Below are 16,519 nucleotides of genomic sequence, written 5' to 3'. Positions count from 1 at the left end.
CTCACTTAAAAGTTCAAAACATTTTAGAGGTGCCTGTCCAGTGGGAAGTAACACTTTCCTTACATCTGACAGCCTCACAGTTCTCCCTCGCCACATGTGCTCGGCTGAGCTTATAGTAAGGGACGTGTCTCATCAGAGGAACTGAGAGGCAAAGTGACCACCGCGAAGAACACGAGGCTCAGAAGTGAGCGGAGGGTGAGGACGCCCGCGCAGCCGCAGACGCTGTCCTCGGGCAGGCGGCAGTCACGGGGCGGCGGACTCCAGGGAGTGGGAGGGACTTCCTCCTTCACTCCCTGCCCCACCAGACGGTCAGTGCACAGCGTGTGATGTGCAGGGACAGATTGTCTGACCGTGCGCCTCGAAGAGGATTCTCACGGAAAGTGGCTACGGCGACAAGGGGGGAAGAAACAGGGAGTGACACACAGCAAGCAGGTAGAGTCTTCTTGCAAGATCATGCTGTCGATCAGCAGTTCTCAAGAACCCTTCTTACAACATTGTTGACAACCCGTAAGAGCTTTAGTTTTATGTAAGTTATAGCTACTAATGTGTACCTTAGGAGAAATGAAAAGTGAGACAGTTTTAACACAAAAGAATACACAAGCCTGCGTTCCCATAGTATCAGAACGTTCCACGTCCGTAGCCTTTAGGAAACTTTATATTGTGAGAATAGTTTAAGAAGGCAAATGGCATCTTAGTATTATTACTAGTGTCATTTTGATCCTGTGAACCCTCCTGAAAGAGTTTGAGGGACCCCCAGACTCCCAGAATGCACTTGGGGAACTGCTGGTAGAGACCAAACCTATGAGATTTTGAGAGTTTCTTCAGGGCAAAACTTGCACTTATCAGAAGAGACAAAAGTAACAGGCCCATGCTCTCCTCACCACTCACCCATTAGAAGACATTAAGTTATATATATATATATATATATATACACACACACACACACACACAAACACACACACGCACAATATATATACATATATACACACACACACACACATATATATATATATATATATATATATATATTAGGACCCTAGATACCTCATCTTTCGTTGAATATAGATAGAATTGCATAGAAAAAAAGTTTTTTAAATCACTGGTAGAATGTGTATTGTGGGAGGTAGTACATGACAGAGAGAAAAAAAAAACTCTAAGGATTAAAGAAAACAGAGTCTTCCCTTTTTTTTATAAAAGGGAAGTATTTCAATTGAGAATTGATTGATGTTTTATTGTAAGAGCAGTGTAAACATTAAGTTGCTTAGAAGAACCCAAAACGTATTTTCAAATTTAAAAAAGCCCATGAAATACATATTAGCAAAGAATATATATTGTAGTAACACATACGTACTGTTTATAAGTAAATGTATTTATTCAGAAGTTACTTATTGAATACCTGTTACATGCCTGGTCTCAGGCTAGGTCTAGCATTGATTTATTTTTCATGGTTCTCAGATTCACATGGTTGTGCTTTGCATGCAAGCTGTGCTATTTGGGATCTGGCTTCTTTCACTCAGTAGTGCTTTGTGAGACCCAGCCATTGTTGAGTGTATTTTTAGACTATGCATTCTCAGTGCGACTTGACTGTACAGATGTGTCACAATTCATGGATGCATTCTGTTGCCGGGCTAGTTGACTCATTGCAGATAGAGCCTGTCGGCCACGAGCAGACCAGACGTTCTCTCCTACCCAGGAGGGAGCCACAGATGAGAGTCCCGTCACCTTTCTCCCTGGGGTTGGTCTGATCAGAGGATGTGTGTGTCTTCCTTCCGTGTCAGGATCAGAGCTGACCTATGAATTAAGTAGTAATAAACTTGTAGTTGTGGAAAGAGAAGAGCTGAATACGACAGCTGCTCTAGCAGACTCTCCTCCTAATTCTAAAAGAAACAGACCTCGCTTCATGGTGACCATTTCTCCGTGGCACGGCTTTGGTTTCTTGGAGGGACGCGATCCCGCACCCAGAGGGTGCTCATCAGAGTATGGTGACCGATGAACACAGCGGATGGGGGCGGGGGGGGGGCAGCACTGGAACAGGATACCAAAGGGGGGGCACCTGAAATTACCACTTGAGAAAATAAAATGCTGTTTATGTACAGAATAACATAATTTCTAGTCACACATCCCACTTGTGACATTAATCAGAGCCTTCACCTATAGCTGTATGTCATCTTTTCCAGCCCTAGTAGTTTATAGATATTTTTTTTTTTTTACTTTGAAGTGGAAGACAGAAAAAGACCCGGAGCTGCCCTAAAAGGAATGAGGAAGTAGGTACTCCCCAGTGTCTGGCCCTGCCTCTGTGACAGCCCATGATGTGCTTTCCGGCCCCGGGGAGTCTGAATTTCCACCTGCCCGCCCCCTCGCTTATAACGCGGGACACGTGAAGTGAGAGCAGTCGCCCTCCTCCCTGCCGTGGCCGTGGGCGAGCAGGGCGCTGTCCCGCGGGGCTCCCATTCCCGCAGCTCCCCGGGCGGGCGTAGAGGGACCCTGCTGGAGGCCCTCCCAGGGTAAGTGCCATAAATCCCTGTGACGGGGAAGAAGCCGCCAGCAGGTCGGTGGTCTTTCAGAGCAGACCTGAGGGAAAACAGCCGCACCGTGGCAAACACAGCGGTGTTTTACAGACTCTGAGCTCGGGGTGCTTTGCTTCAGGGTGAAGCCTGAACTTTTGGGGGTGGAGGAATTCTGTAAATATTCTCTTTGTTTTGTTTCTACTGTCAGTCGCATCCTGGGAGCAAGTTTTCCCTTTTCGGGTGGGATGAGCTAATTCACGTGAAGCTCTCTAGTATAATTACCTGGCACATAGTGAGTTCTCCAGAAAAAAAGAAAAATGTTAGTTGTTCTTGTGCTTGATATTCGGATAATCTTTTGATGGGAACGTAATCAATGCATAACAAAATTTGGCGTGGTGATGCTGGCTGGTTTAACTAATTTTAAAATGTGTGTTTGGACGCTATTCCTAATGACACAAGACGTCCGGTAACAGACAGCTGTACTGCAAATGAAAACGTTTCTATCTGCAGGTTCAAACTCTGCGTCCTGGCGGAGTGACACCGAAGCATCACGCGTGTCCCTCCTGACTCCTCACACGGTCTCCCCGCAGGCAGAGCCGAGGCCGCCCGGAGCGGAGGTCACCGCGGACCGCCGGGCGGAATCCTGATGAAGCTGATAAGCAGCTGCAGTGTGGTGCGTGCCCTCTTCCATGCATTCATTCGGGGTTCTCTAGTCCAGAGTCAAAACGTCTACCTAACTTCATTATTTTCTCTTTTAGTCAAAAACACTAAATGACAATAACATGGAGACCCTGAATGAAGGTCAGTCAGAGGTAAGAAAGCAGTTTTTCAAAGTTTTTATCTGCACTGGGAGAAGATGGCAAACTTTCTGTTTTAATTAAGTATTGTTTAGCTTATTCAATTATTAGAGTAGAAAATTAATATCATAAATGCATTATGTTATTAAATACATTAAGGAGGCTCTTATATGAAGCAATCAACATTGTTTCTTCTAGAAACCAGAAGCTAGGAAAAAAATCAGTGGATTCTACTGACCGATTTTTAATATGAATAAAATGTCCTATGTGTATTTTGTGGGGAGGGCCTGGGGAGAAACCTTTAGTCATTACTTTTAACTATAATGAAATAAACATGTTTTTAGGGTGATATCAAGGAGCATCCTCTGTTGGCATCAAGTGAGAGTGAAGATAGCATCTGCCAGCTAATTGGTGAGTTTTGAAAACATACTGGTCTTTTATGTAAGTGCTAACAACAAATGTTCTGGGTTTGTAAAACCACAGTACGTTACTCTACCAGGAATTCTGTTTTAAGTGTTTTCTCAGACCGCAGAACATCAGCACTTGAATGGCAGGCACTTCCTGCTCCCTAGCCCTCAGGGCACTCAGACAGGATCCTCCTGCAGCCACCCCCCCCCCCCCCCCAGCGCTCCAAGGGTTCTCAGGAAACCCAGGTCTCGGGCCTGCGCGTCCTCACAGCTCATATACGTATGAGAAACACACAGTGCCGTTTCCGTTTTCTTCCTTCTGTCTTGGAAAGTGAACCTAAAAGCCCACGTAGCAATCACTGCTGACATCAAATTCCAAAGAACCCACGGTTCCCTTTCACTTCTTTCATAGCACATTTCATCGTAAAGTCACTGAAGACAAGCCCCGTTCTGTCTGTCCTCCGCCACCTGCCAGTATAAAACATATAGAGACAAATGTCAGTGCATTGGGAAAATACAGCTTTTAAAATGAGGGGGAACGGAGAAGGTAGGAGAGAGAACAAGAAGGAACCTGTGAGGCAGAACCCATTGCACACACATCTTCAGGATTTGCAAGGACAGACCATCTTAGTCAGGGGTCCCCAAACTACGGCCCGCGGGCCACATGCGGCCCCCTGAGGCCATTTATCCGGCCCCCACCGCACTTCCGGAAGGGGCACCTCTTTCATTGGTGGTCAGTGAGAGGAGCTCATTGACCATCTCATTAGCCAAAAGCAGGCCCATAGTTCCCACTGAAATATTGGTCAGTTTGCTGATTTAAATTTACTTGTTCTTTATTTTACATATTGTATTTGTTCCCATTTTGTTTTTTTACTTTAAAATAAGATATATGCAGTGTGCATAGGGATTTGTTCATAGTTTTTTTTATAGTCCGGCCCTCCAACAGTCTGAGGGACAGTGAACTGGCCCCCTGTGTAAAAAGTTTGGGGACCCCTGATCTTAGCAATGCTTACTGATAATTCCTGATTGCCAAGTCTAGACTCAGGCCTCCCTGCAGCAATCTGTCCTCTCCCTGTCCTAAGCCCTGAGGGTGACTGCAGCCAGGCTGAGTGATGCAGTGCCTCCTAGTGGATGGTGGGTGCTGGCGCGGCTGCAGAGGTTTAACAGCCAGCCCTGCTGAGTAGCTTCAAAATGACATGTTATGCAAGTTACTTCCTCTCCATGTAAGTTTCATTTTCCTCACTTGTCAAAGGAGCAAATTAAAATGACATAGTTAACATCAAAGACGTCCACCACGATTCTGAAGGTCAATAGGTTAAGATGGTTATTTCTGACCTGCACAGTTAGGCTTCGCCGACGCTCTGCAGCAGAGAGTGGCCGCAGGGTAAAAACAGGAAAGGTGGAGATGTCGAAGAACCCTGGTGTTGATGTTTAGGGGCTGGTTGCCTCGGTGACACTGTGGTTGTTTTCTGGGTTGATTTTTCAGAATTGAAGATTCATGCCCTTGGCTATCTCCGTTTTTTCAGTACTTGCCCCGCATGGCACACCAGGGGTGGCTCTATGTGGCCGACGCCACTCAGTGTCTTACGTGGATCTTTGTTTACTGTTATTTTCATCTCCATTTTCTCCTTGCCTTGTTTCCCTGGCTGTAGAAATTAAGAAGAGGAAGAAGGTGCTGTCCTGGCCCTTTCTCATGAGAAAGCTTTCTTCTTCGTCAGAGTTTTCTGGGGCGTCAGAGCCAGAATTGAAAACGTCACTGTTTGATCAGCCCTTGTCCATTATCTGTGGTGACGATGACACACTCCCTCGGCCCATTCAGGTAGGCGCACCTTTACCTGTAAACCTACTTTAGCCAGACCTGAGGAGTCCTTGGCACTCTGAGCCTCATGCTGACCTTGCTGAGGCCGATCTTTAGTTTTCCACTTCCAGAAATGGTGTTTCCACCGCTGAGTGCCGTCGGGACTCTACCTGGCTGCTTTCAGTCTAAAAATTGGTTGTATCTGCCAATGAGCTCAGGTCGATGGTCACTCCATCCTTGACTTGACAGAGTTAAGAATGCTGAAAATGTGTGGCTTCGGAAAAATCAGACAGAGATGTGGAATAGCATGTATGGTCAGAAGTCCAGTGTTCGTGTGGAATGATTCACAAGGAAGGGCACCTGATGTGATTTTAGAGTGTGCAAAATTAGAGCTTTCACGGTTCGCCTCCTCTTAGAATGGTGGCAGGGTTGAGGAAGACAGTTGATAGCAACTGGACCGAAAGGAAGCACTAGTGTTGATGGTCGCTTGTTAAGACTAACTTAGTATCGTGGAAAACTGACTTTGATGAAAAGGACATTTTGTGACAGGTAAAATTAGCTATTATTTATATGCACTATTTCAGTTTTCTGTCTCCTACCTCGGTGTAGGTTTTCCTTGTGTCGGTAGCAAAGCGTGTCTTCAAACCAAGGGTGACCGTGTCCTGTGCCTGTGCCTCTCCCCTGCAGGACATCCTCACTATTCTGTGCCTTCACGGCCCTTCCACGGAGTGGATATTCAGGAAAGCTGCCAACGAGAGAGCCCGCAAAGAGCTCAAGGAGGAGCTCAACGCGGGGGGCCCGGTGGATCTGGGGAGTTGCCCCGTGCATCTCCTGGCAGCGGTCTTTAAGGTAAGTCGGCCATGTTGGCACCAGAGAACCTGCCAGTGGGCTCTGGCACATTAACGCTCAGGATATAAGAATGGGTTCTTGGCCCTGGCCGGTTGGCTCAACGGTAGAGCGTCGGCCTGGCGTGCGGGGGACCCAGGTTCAATTCCTGGCCAGGGCACATAGGAGAGGCACCCATTTGCTTCTCCACGCCCCCCCCCTTCCTCTCTGTCTCTCACTTCCCCTCCCGCAGCCAAGGCTCCATTGGAGCAAAGATGGCCCGGGCGCTGGGGATGGCTTCTTGGCCTCTGCCCCAGGCGCTAGAGTGGCTCTGGTCGCAACAGAGCGAAGCCCCGGAGGGGCAGAGCATCGCCCCCTGGTGGGCAGAGCGTCGCCCCTGGTGGATGTGCCGGGTGGATCCCGGTCGGGCGCATGCGGGAGTCTGACTGTCTCTCCCTGTTTCCAGCTTCAGAAAAATACAAAAAAAAAAAAAAAAAAAAAAAAGAATGGGTTCTTCTCCCTACAGTTCAAAGTAAACTGATCTTGGAGTCGAATTTTTGGTTTATTTTTCCTTAGTTATGCCTTTTATTTATTTGTATAAACGTTTCTATGATCTCAGGTTCCAACAGAAAGTGAGGCATTCAATTTCCCCAAAATTCTGATGAGAAAGGCACTTGGGTTGTCCTACGGCCAAGTCCAGCCCCTGAATCTGCTGGGCCCTTGGATGCTGACCTTACTGGGGCTGTGGTTAGGAAGTTGCTGAGGGACAACTCAAGAGAGAGAGGTCCCCCCCAATCAAATGCCGGCAGGGGGGGGCACAGCCTGTGGCGAGAGAGCATGGCTCCCCGAAGTGGAGCCCACTTTGCCCGACACATGGGCCGAACCGAACCAAACCCGTTCTCCCCTGCAGGACTTCCTCCGGAGCATCCCGCGGAAGCTGCTTTCCTGTGACCTGTTTGAGGAGTGGATGGCGGCCCTGGAGCCGCGGAGCGAGGAGGACAGGATTGAGGCCCTGAAGCAGTAAGTGTCCAGTCATCCCCGCGGGCCTGGCCCACGCGACCCGGCTTCTCCTTCCTCCCTAACTGTGCGAGGGGTTCCTGAGAACTGGAGTGACGAGGGGAGTGAGTGAAACTGTCCCTCTGCTCCCAGTGAACCCAGGACTGAGCCCAGACATTCCCAGAGTTTTAGCCGAACGAAAGGCAGGCAGGGCTTCTGGGAAAAGTAGAACGTGAACTGCAGTCCGTGCAAAGAGGTGGGGGTCTAAGGACGCGAGTCGTTCAACAAAGGCCGAGATGGAGGCACAGATGAAAGCTTCAGACCCGGCCGCCCGGCCAGGCGTGGGGACCTGGGGGTTTTCCTCGGCTGCAGGCACTGCTGTCCTGCAGGGCCACAGCTGCCCCAGGACACATCCCGGGAAGGGCCGTAGAGCAAACCTGGAAGGGACGGCTTTGTTTAAGGGAGTGCATAAAATATTTTATATTCTTAGAACTAACCAAAATGTAAACTACATAAAAACAAATTCCAGAGGGCCCTGGCGGGTTCCTCTGTGGAAAAAGTATTGTCCCAGTGCACCGAGGTCGTGGGTTCGATCCTGGGTCAGGGCACATGGGAAGCAACCAATGAGTCTAAATGGAACAACTGAGTAGAGCAATGAGTTGATGCTTCTCTCTCTCAAATCAATGGAAAAATTAAAAAATAAAAACCAAATTCCAGTGACAGCAAAAATAATTGCATATGCAAATGAAAGTATGACCTGTTAGTGACTAGAGAATCTGAAATGTCTAACTTTAAAATACCAGCCCTTTTGCCAAATCCTACAAAGGATTGCCTATATATTATAATTGTCCCACACAGCTAAGTATTTTCAATGAAGTATTTATAGAACTGGAGTGTTTGTCCCAAAATTGAATATTTGTTTCCACTTAAAGACACAGAGCTCTTCCACAACACTAACTTCTTATGACAAATGACAGTGAGCCATATATGAGAGTCACCATTCTTTTTTTTTTAAGTGAGGCTTTAAAATCTGAATTTATTATTTGTTGGAAACAATATTGCCGTTTCAATGCTGCCTTGACCATAGTTACCAACGTGCCTTATAAACTGATTTCTTCTCTGTAAAGATTTCTCAGAATGGTACAAAAATGTCTCATCTTTGTTCCATGATCACAGTACAGAAAAAGGCAAAAGACAGAGTTTAAAAAAAAAAAAGCCTCGCAGTGTTAGAAACAAAAGGACATTCTATATAGCCAAAGGATCCCTCAGCAAAATGAGTTTCAGAATATTAAACTGTGGCATTTGTTGCAGGACCTACTGCTCCCCAACCTAAGAGTTATGTAAATTACAAAGGGTTGTGTTATCAGTGTCCTGAATATAAAGCCCGTTCTCCTAGTCATCAGGATGCTCGCTGTTGCGGTTGGCCACTTTCATTCCGGGTCAGGTGCCCCTGGAAGTGTCCGAATGGGTGTTTCACAATGTTACTTGTGAAAACGACACCTTCCTCATTTTAACGGAAGTCTGGGTCAGCCAGAAACCTTCAGCTTGCTGCACCGGCGCTGGAAACCTCTAGCGCCCCTAACCCCGTCCTCCCTGACCTTCCCCGCAGGGTTGCAGCTCAGCTGCCCCGGCCCAACCTCCTGCTGCTGAAGCACCTGGTCTCCGTGCTCTATCTGATCAGCAAGAACTGCGAGGTCAACAAGATGGACGCCAGCAACCTGGCCATCTGCGTCGGGCCCAACATGCTGACCCAGGAGAGCGCCCAGGGCCTGTCGCTGGAGGCCCAGAAGGACTTGAACAATAAGGTTTGTTCCAGGCTGTTTCTGAGAAGCTCTCCTTGTAGGACCTCACCATCCGCCTGCAAGTCAAAGCGACGAATGCCCCTGAATTTCTCGGCCTGACTGGAGGGCACAGGGGAAGCTTGGGCTGCGGAAAGTTGTCGTCATAGTTCCGCTCTCAGACATGTGCCTCTAATGAAACACAGGCCATGTCCTTTGTCGTCCTGGGAGACAGCACCGAGCTCCTGATGTTCCCACCGCTGGGGGGAGGGGGGGGCAGCCCTTCCATTGTCCTTCCTGCCTCGCGCTGTCGGTCCGGCTGCCCATCTCCTTAAGTGAAAATTTAGTTACTTTAAACTAAAAGTTTTGGAATTCTCAACTAAAAGGATACATGTCTCAAGGATAACCTCTAATAGAGATGATTGCTTCCAAATGTGTGTGCTCTTTCCAGACGCACAAAACCAGGGTACCCCTGTTGGGGCCTCCCTAATAGCTGACCCCACGAGGTGCCCCCCCCTTAAATAAATTAAGACATTTGTAAGATGACAGTCTACTGGTTTGTCCTCCCAGGTTAAGACTTTGGTGGAGTTCCTCATTGAAAACTGCATTGAAATATTTGGGGAGAACACCCCAGCGCCTCCCAGCGTAGCGTCCGAGGACTCTCTGGAGCACACGGACAGCTCAGGTACGGGCGTGCGGTCGGCGCTCCGGGTCACGGGCGAGCCCGCTGCGCTGCCGGGCAGAGCAACTCTGGGGTCTGAGGCAGGAAGTCCTCTCGCAGATCCCCAAGGAGAGGAGACTCCCCTGTCTGCAGGGAAGTTGTCAGACGGGAACTCTGTGCCCGTGCGTCTCCGGCTGCGGGCTCCATTCAGGCTGAGCCCGGGACTTCGCCTTCCTTTTCTTAAATACGGAGACCTGCCCGTTTTACTGAGACACCTTCAGCCAGAGGGCCCGAGCAGTCAACTTGTGTTTCCGCTAATGGAATCTGGGTCCATTAAAATGCAAACAGACCCTGACCAGGCGGTGGCACAGTGGATAAAGCATCGGACTGGGATACAGAGGACCCAGGTTCGAGACCCCGAGGCCGCCAGCTTGAGCGCAGGCTCATCTGGTTTGAGCAAAGCTCACCAACTTGGATCCAAGGTTGCTGGCTTGAGCAAGGGGGTTACTCCATCTGCTGTAGCCCCACAGTCAAGGCCAGCGGTTCTCAACCTGTGGGTCGTGACCCCGGCGGGGGTCGAACGACCAAAACACAGGGGTCACCTAAAGCAATGAGAATACATAATGCATATCAGGTATTTACATTCCAAATCATAGAAGTAGCCACCAAAATTATTTTTTGGTTTGGGGTCACCGCAACATGAGGAACTGTATTGCGGGGTCACAGCATTAGGAAGGTTGAGAACTACTGGTCAAGGCACATATGATAAAGCAATCAGTGAACTACTAAGGTGTCGCAACAAAAAACTGATCATTGATGCTTCTCATCTCTCTCCGTTCCTGTCTGTCTGTGCCTATCTGTCCCTCTCTCTGACTCTATCTCTGTCTCTGTAAAAAATGCAAACGGAGCCGGTGAAAGAACCATCCACAGCTCAGTTTTTAAACCTAAGATCAGTAAATTTTCCGTGAAATGCTCTTTCCTCTTTTTTATCCTTTCTCTCTTTCTACCGCAATATAGTAGATTCTGAAAGAAACAAAAATTGAATGTGGCAAATATCTTTCATTGCAAACCCCAAAGTATCATACTTTTCACTCCAGAAGGCACACCTGACCATAAGACACACCTAGGGTTTTAAGGAGGAAAATAAGAAATATTCTGAACCAAATGGTGTGTTAAAAATTTTAATAAAATACCATATTTTTCGCTCCATAAGATGCTCGGGCATTTTTCCCTCCACTTTTGGGGGGAAAAAAATGCGTCTTATGGAGCGAAAAATACAGTAGCTTCCCCAAACAGCCAGCGTGATCCTTGATGTAAGTGGGGCAGACGGTGCTCATGATCATTTCTGACTGTATCTGAACGCAACACTGCCCTCCCTTGAATCCCTGCAGACACATCCACGTTGCAGAACGACTCGGCCTACGACAGCACGGACCCCGACGCCGAGGGCTCCCCCAGTGGGCCGGCCCGGGAGCCCAGCCGGGAGCCCATCGCCAGCGCCGTTGCCAGGCTGAAACGCTCCCTCGCCGAACCGGACCGGAGGTTCTCGGAACCCAACCTGTCGTCTTCCCGGGAGTGTCTCGGGGGCCATAGCACCAGCCAGAAGCTGACCCGGAGTGAGGACGACGTCACCGGGGCCCGGCCAGCCTCCCGCTCTCCCGGCGAGGAAGCCGAGGACCCGTTTCCCGAGGAGGTGTTCCCCGCGGCGGAAGGCGCGCGCCAGGGGCTGTGGGACCTGGCAGTGGAGAACTTGGCTCAGGGCGAGGCGTCCCCAGGGGGCCCGGCGCCCAAAGCCGCCTCCAGCGGCTCCCTGGATGCGTCCCCCAACAGCTCGCCCGTGGCCTCTCCGTCCAGCCTCCGGAGAAACTTCTTCACCAGACATCAGTCTTTCACAAGGACGGATAAAAGCAAGCCCAGCAGAGAGATCAAGAAGCACTCCGTGTCCTTCTCCTTTGCCTCCCACAGGAAAGTGCTGACCAAGACCCCCAGCTCGGCGTCCGTGAAGTCCAAGGGCCTCGCCAGGGACCTAGTACCGAAAGACTGTAAGAAAGAAAGCCAGCTTGCTGGGAGAATTGTCCGGGAAAACTTGTCTGAAGTCCGCAGCCAGACGGGCCTGGACGTGAGCCCGGGCTCGCCCGCCCCGTCCGTGGAGGACGTGTTCCATTTGGTAGACCTCAGGAGCCCCGGGAGCCCGCCTTCCTACCAGGAGGCCGTTCAGTGCCAGGCCCCGCACCTCGCTGCCTGCGGGAGCCAGACGGTTGGCAGCATGCGGGCCAGGATGCTCAGCCTGGACGCCAGGCTGCCACCACCCCATCTGCCTTGTCACCGTGGAGGGGACTCAAGGAGTATGTGCGGTCAAGAGCCCCCGAACGGGCACAGGCTCTCCCCCAGGACTGAGAGTTGGGAACAAACGCTAGGACAAGTGACTGTCATTGGGCGACGCGAGTGGCACGGGCTCAGAACTGTGTCTGAGTCCCAACAGAAGGGCAAGTGGGACGGCCTAGTGCGGCGGTGTAGTCAGCTGGTCTTTGAGGCCGACCAGCTCCAATACGCCAAGGAATCCTACATTTAGGACGGCCGCCCAATGCCAGGCGCGCCCGCGTCCAGACTGCTTTCAGACTCTGTTCAAACAGTCGAGAATAAGCTCCCTTCAGGAAGTTGTCCAGAGCCCTCCTCTGAGGGGACAGCGGCTCAGCGGCGCTTGGGTGGTGTCCGCGCAGACCCTGGACTTGTGCGGCACAGAGCAAATGCGTGAAGCGTGTCCTAGACACGGTGGCTACGTGAATGCCTGTACATATTTGTCTGTGGACTTGGCGTGAGCTGCATTGCGCGTCTCTGCCTCCTGGGGCACTCGTCTACCCGTTAGTGTTTAAAAATAATGTTTTCTTTTTTATACGTTGCCTCAAATGTCATGCCAATTTTCGTATTTTCCACAAGCTCCATTTAGGGGGAAATGCTTTCATCTCTCGTGACAAGTGCCCTAAGCAGCCGCGTGGTAACTAATCACCACAGTAAGAAGAGAGAAGGTGACTGCAAGCCTCGGACTCCAGTGTGGGGAGTCGGCACGGGCATCGCCAACACCAGTAAAAGGCTGTCATGAAAATGTATGAAGTTTTTAATTGGGATAGATTAGTGAAAATGCATTACGTCCATATTAACTGACTTACGCACTTTGAGTTTCTTTCTAGTTCGGGGATGTCTTCGCCAGCAGTGTGGAGGAAATTACTTTATATGCATTGGAGGTCGTATATAAAACTTCAGTATAATCTCACTACAATAAATCGCCTGCCTTTTTCAAAGTAAAATGTTTGTTCTTTCCTGACACATTGCTTCCTAAAATCCTTCACACATTGCTTCATTCAACAAGCATTTATCGAATATATAAATTTATTATTTTAGACTAACAGGCAAAGCTAGAGGTCTTGTGTTTAGGGAGAGACAATCCTTGTTCTCCAGATGTTTGCAGCACCATAGAAATGTACCCATTTTAAGCCATCTTTTCGACAAATGGTCACTCGGAGGCTGGAAAATTTAGTATGCAAAACAGGAATATAGCAACTATAATATTTCCTGGGTTTTTTCAGTGACTTAAAATTTTTTGGTACTTTAACAAAACCTTTTTTTTATAATGCTCCATTTGTTTGTTTATTAGCAAACATTGGTAAAATGTGCAAACTTTAATGCTCAGCGGTTAAGATAACTTGGAGATACTTGGAGGTTTTTCTTATTTTATTCACTTCTCTCATAAAACACTGAGTCTTTTCATTTGTTCAAGAAATATTTCTGTGTTGGTTAGCTACCAGATGGTGAAGACCTGTTTTTTCCAGAGGAAACTTATCAATAATGTAACACAAAGTTAAAAACTCAGATCACTCAAGGCAGCATGTTCAGACCGAATGACATCATTTAAAAATATTGATTGAGCACCACTGATAGTATATAAATTTCAAGGGCAGACACTCCCCCTTCAGCTGCCAATTTAAGGAAAGCAATCTGTCCCAGGGTTGGAGGTAGTGGCCAGCGCTGTGGCCGGCGCCCTGCTAAACATTCCAGGCCTGGAAACAATGTATCCGTCACGTCTTTAGCAACTTCCTATTGAGAATCAGCACTTCTCATCAGCGGCCCAGTAAGACTGTAAGCTAGGAAGCCTCCAGTCCGTTCCGCTTCACCATGGACCCGACCGCCACGTGACCCAGCTCAGGCCACCGAAACTTGCCCCTTATTTATTCTTAAAATAAGAATTCCTATGTTAAAAAAGCAGGAGCAGACTGGAAGCCTCCCGCCTATTCCGTGTGAGGAGCACAGTTTGCTGACAAACGTTCACGAGTTTCTTGCAGTCAGACAAACATCACTATGGTGGCCGTCTTTGAACACAGAAGAAAAAGGTCTGGGGATTGTTTCAAATCCTGCAGTGTGCTGTTTCCAGTTCTCTCCGCAGAGTCCACTGGCCTTTCAGAGCAAGACTGCCCAGCTGGTCGCCAGGCATCGAGTCTGCGACGGCTGCCGCCAGCAAGCCTCTTAACAGAAGTGACGTCCATAGCGTTCGACTCAGGGTGTCGGCGGGCGCGGTTCCTTCTGAGGCCGCGGGGGAAAGGCTTGTCCCAGGCCTTTCTCCTGGGCGTGTAGGTGGTGGTCCCACTGTCTTCTCAGTGTATCTGTCCCCAAATTTCTCTTTCTAACAGGCACCAGTCAGATTGGGGCCTGCTCTGATGGCCTCCTTTGTCTCTTTAAAGAGACATTCTGAGATACCAGGAGTTAGGGCTTCAACAGATAAATCTGTGGGCGGGGGCAGCACACTTCAACCCATGGGGCCCGTTTCACAGAACAGTACCCAGTACCTAGATCAGACTAATATTTTTTTTAGATTTTATTCATCTTTATTAGAGAGAGAGAGAGGAAAGAGATAGAGAGAACAGAGGGAAGAGCAGGAAGCATCAACTCCCATATGTGCCTTGACCAGGCAAGCCCAGGGTTTTGAACCGGTGACCTCAGCATCCAGGTCGACGCTTTATCCACTGCGCCACCACAGGTCAGGCTAGACCATAATTTTTAATACTTCACCATAAACAGAGGGCCCAAGATTACATTGAGATTTGAATGATATCAGAATGTCACTTCAGCCCAGGGACCCAGGAACACCAGAGTTCTGTCCTGCATGGACCTCCTCAGGGCCATACAGTCACCAATGGGACCGACACAAAGGACCTGACGCCCAATGCCGGTTGTGTGGCAAAACCAGGTTGGAAGTCAAGGCCTAAGTAGGGGCTTCAAGCTAAATCCAGGTCTGACCCCAGCCTCTGAGCCACAGGCCCCTGCAGCGTGCCTGTGCTGCTGCCTGGGCTCCCGAGCTCGGGGGACCCTGACCCTCGTGCCAGTGGAGACAGGGAGCACGTTCAGTCAGCGTGCCCACTGACCAACAGCCAGCATTCGATGTCCTGGAATCGGACAGAAGAGACCGGAACTTAATCCTCTTGCGGAAGGTAGGACATTTTCTGCCCTCCTATAAAGAGAGGGGGAGAGGGGGGTGTCCAATGCCATTGCCAACGTCCCACATAACATACTGTGACATACTGTGACCTCCGGCAGTGACACACTGTGCCCACCGGGACTTGATCCAGAAATGTTGGTTCATAGCTGTAACCAAGGTGGGGAGTTTGTGCCCCAGCTGAACAAACCCACAGACCCCTCAGAGCCCCAGCTCAGCAAGTACAACACAGGTGCGACCCTGGGCTCCCCGGGCCGCCGGAGTGGCAGCCACAGCTTACAGTGCAAATGAAATAAATGACAGTTACTGGCCGCAGTGCTCCATGGCCATAGATGAGACCGTCCAAGAGGAGATAAGCACTGTTTGTCCTAACACACTTATTTAAAAAATGAAATCCAGCTGAATTTTCCAGATTGTGATCTGACTGGAAGGACCACCAGTACCCGCCTTCCTCCTAACGGGTCAAGTAGACAGAAACCCATGGCAGATGGGATCTCACATATTTTGAGTTAATTGAATTATGTAAGATCTTAACTATCTGCAGAGGGTGACTTGCTGAGGAATGAGGGTACACGCATTTTGCTTGAGATACAAACACATCACTTTCTGGCACTAACTGTGGGCCAAGCCCCTGCACTGCGTCCACTCCTGGGGACGCTGTGTGGGAAAGAGGAAGGGCGCTGGGATGGCAGGCTCCCCTCTTCCTCTCATCGGCTACAAAGGGGGGCCCTCGGGAGACACACCAACCGCAGAATGTGAAAGAGAAACAAGGATACCATCTCTAGGAAAAGGAAGTCCGTGTGCGGACACAGGAGGCGGTATGAAACCCGAATTCACAGGACCTGAGTCCATACCCGACATGTGCCACCATGGGCCAGCACCAAACTGTCCAAGCCTCGGAGTCTCCGTTCATGAAGCGGGAAACATCACAACATTGCATCGGTTGTGGAGTATCCGTAACAGAAACCCCAGACGACAGAAGTATTTCAGTTACTCATAGGCACGCTGTGAGAACTTTGTAATTGTAAAAGAGTAGTTTTCAATAAACTAATTAACAAAGGACTTGACCTCTACAATGTAACAGATACTGTGCTTGTATAAGGAACTTATAACTTCGCAAATAAGACACCTTCAAGGCAAAGGTAAGTCCCAAATGCGTGATGATAACAGAAAGAAAACAGTAGAAATGATTGCTAATTAAATTTAGGAAACATTTCAAATTTAAAGGAGCTTCTTTATGAGTGAAATTCCTGATTCTGTAGGCC

General features: G+C 49.2%; 1 protein-coding gene across 2 annotated transcripts; it reads left to right on the top strand.

The window, feature by feature from the left end:
* Positions 1-2,376: 2,376 nt before the first annotated feature.
* Positions 2,377-13,049, top strand: TAGAP (T cell activation RhoGTPase activating protein). 2 transcript variants are annotated; one of them, XM_066247927.1, is made up of 10 exons: positions 2,377-2,504; positions 3,018-3,180; positions 3,266-3,319; positions 3,649-3,715; positions 5,364-5,530; positions 6,197-6,358; positions 7,245-7,354; positions 8,940-9,135; positions 9,679-9,793; positions 11,161-13,049. In XM_066247927.1, the coding sequence occupies exons 2-10, from the start codon at positions 3,154-3,156 to the stop codon at positions 12,339-12,341; spliced, it is 2,079 nt and encodes a 692-aa protein (XP_066104024.1). In that variant the 5' UTR covers positions 2,377-2,504; positions 3,018-3,153; the 3' UTR covers positions 12,342-13,049. The 2 variants fall into 2 exon arrangements, with proteins under 2 accessions (XP_066104024.1, XP_066104025.1); XM_066247928.1 differs by having other exon boundaries at positions 2,480-2,504; positions 3,098-3,180.
* Positions 13,050-16,519: the final 3,470 nt, after the last annotated feature.

The sequence above is a fragment of the Saccopteryx bilineata genome, chromosome 12 (assembly GCF_036850765.1).
Source record: "Saccopteryx bilineata isolate mSacBil1 chromosome 12, mSacBil1_pri_phased_curated, whole genome shotgun sequence".
NCBI classification, from domain to species: Eukaryota; Metazoa; Chordata; class Mammalia; order Chiroptera; family Emballonuridae; genus Saccopteryx; species Saccopteryx bilineata.
Note: the sequence above shows the minus strand (reverse complement) of the source record. Positions and strands in the feature narration are given on the sequence as shown.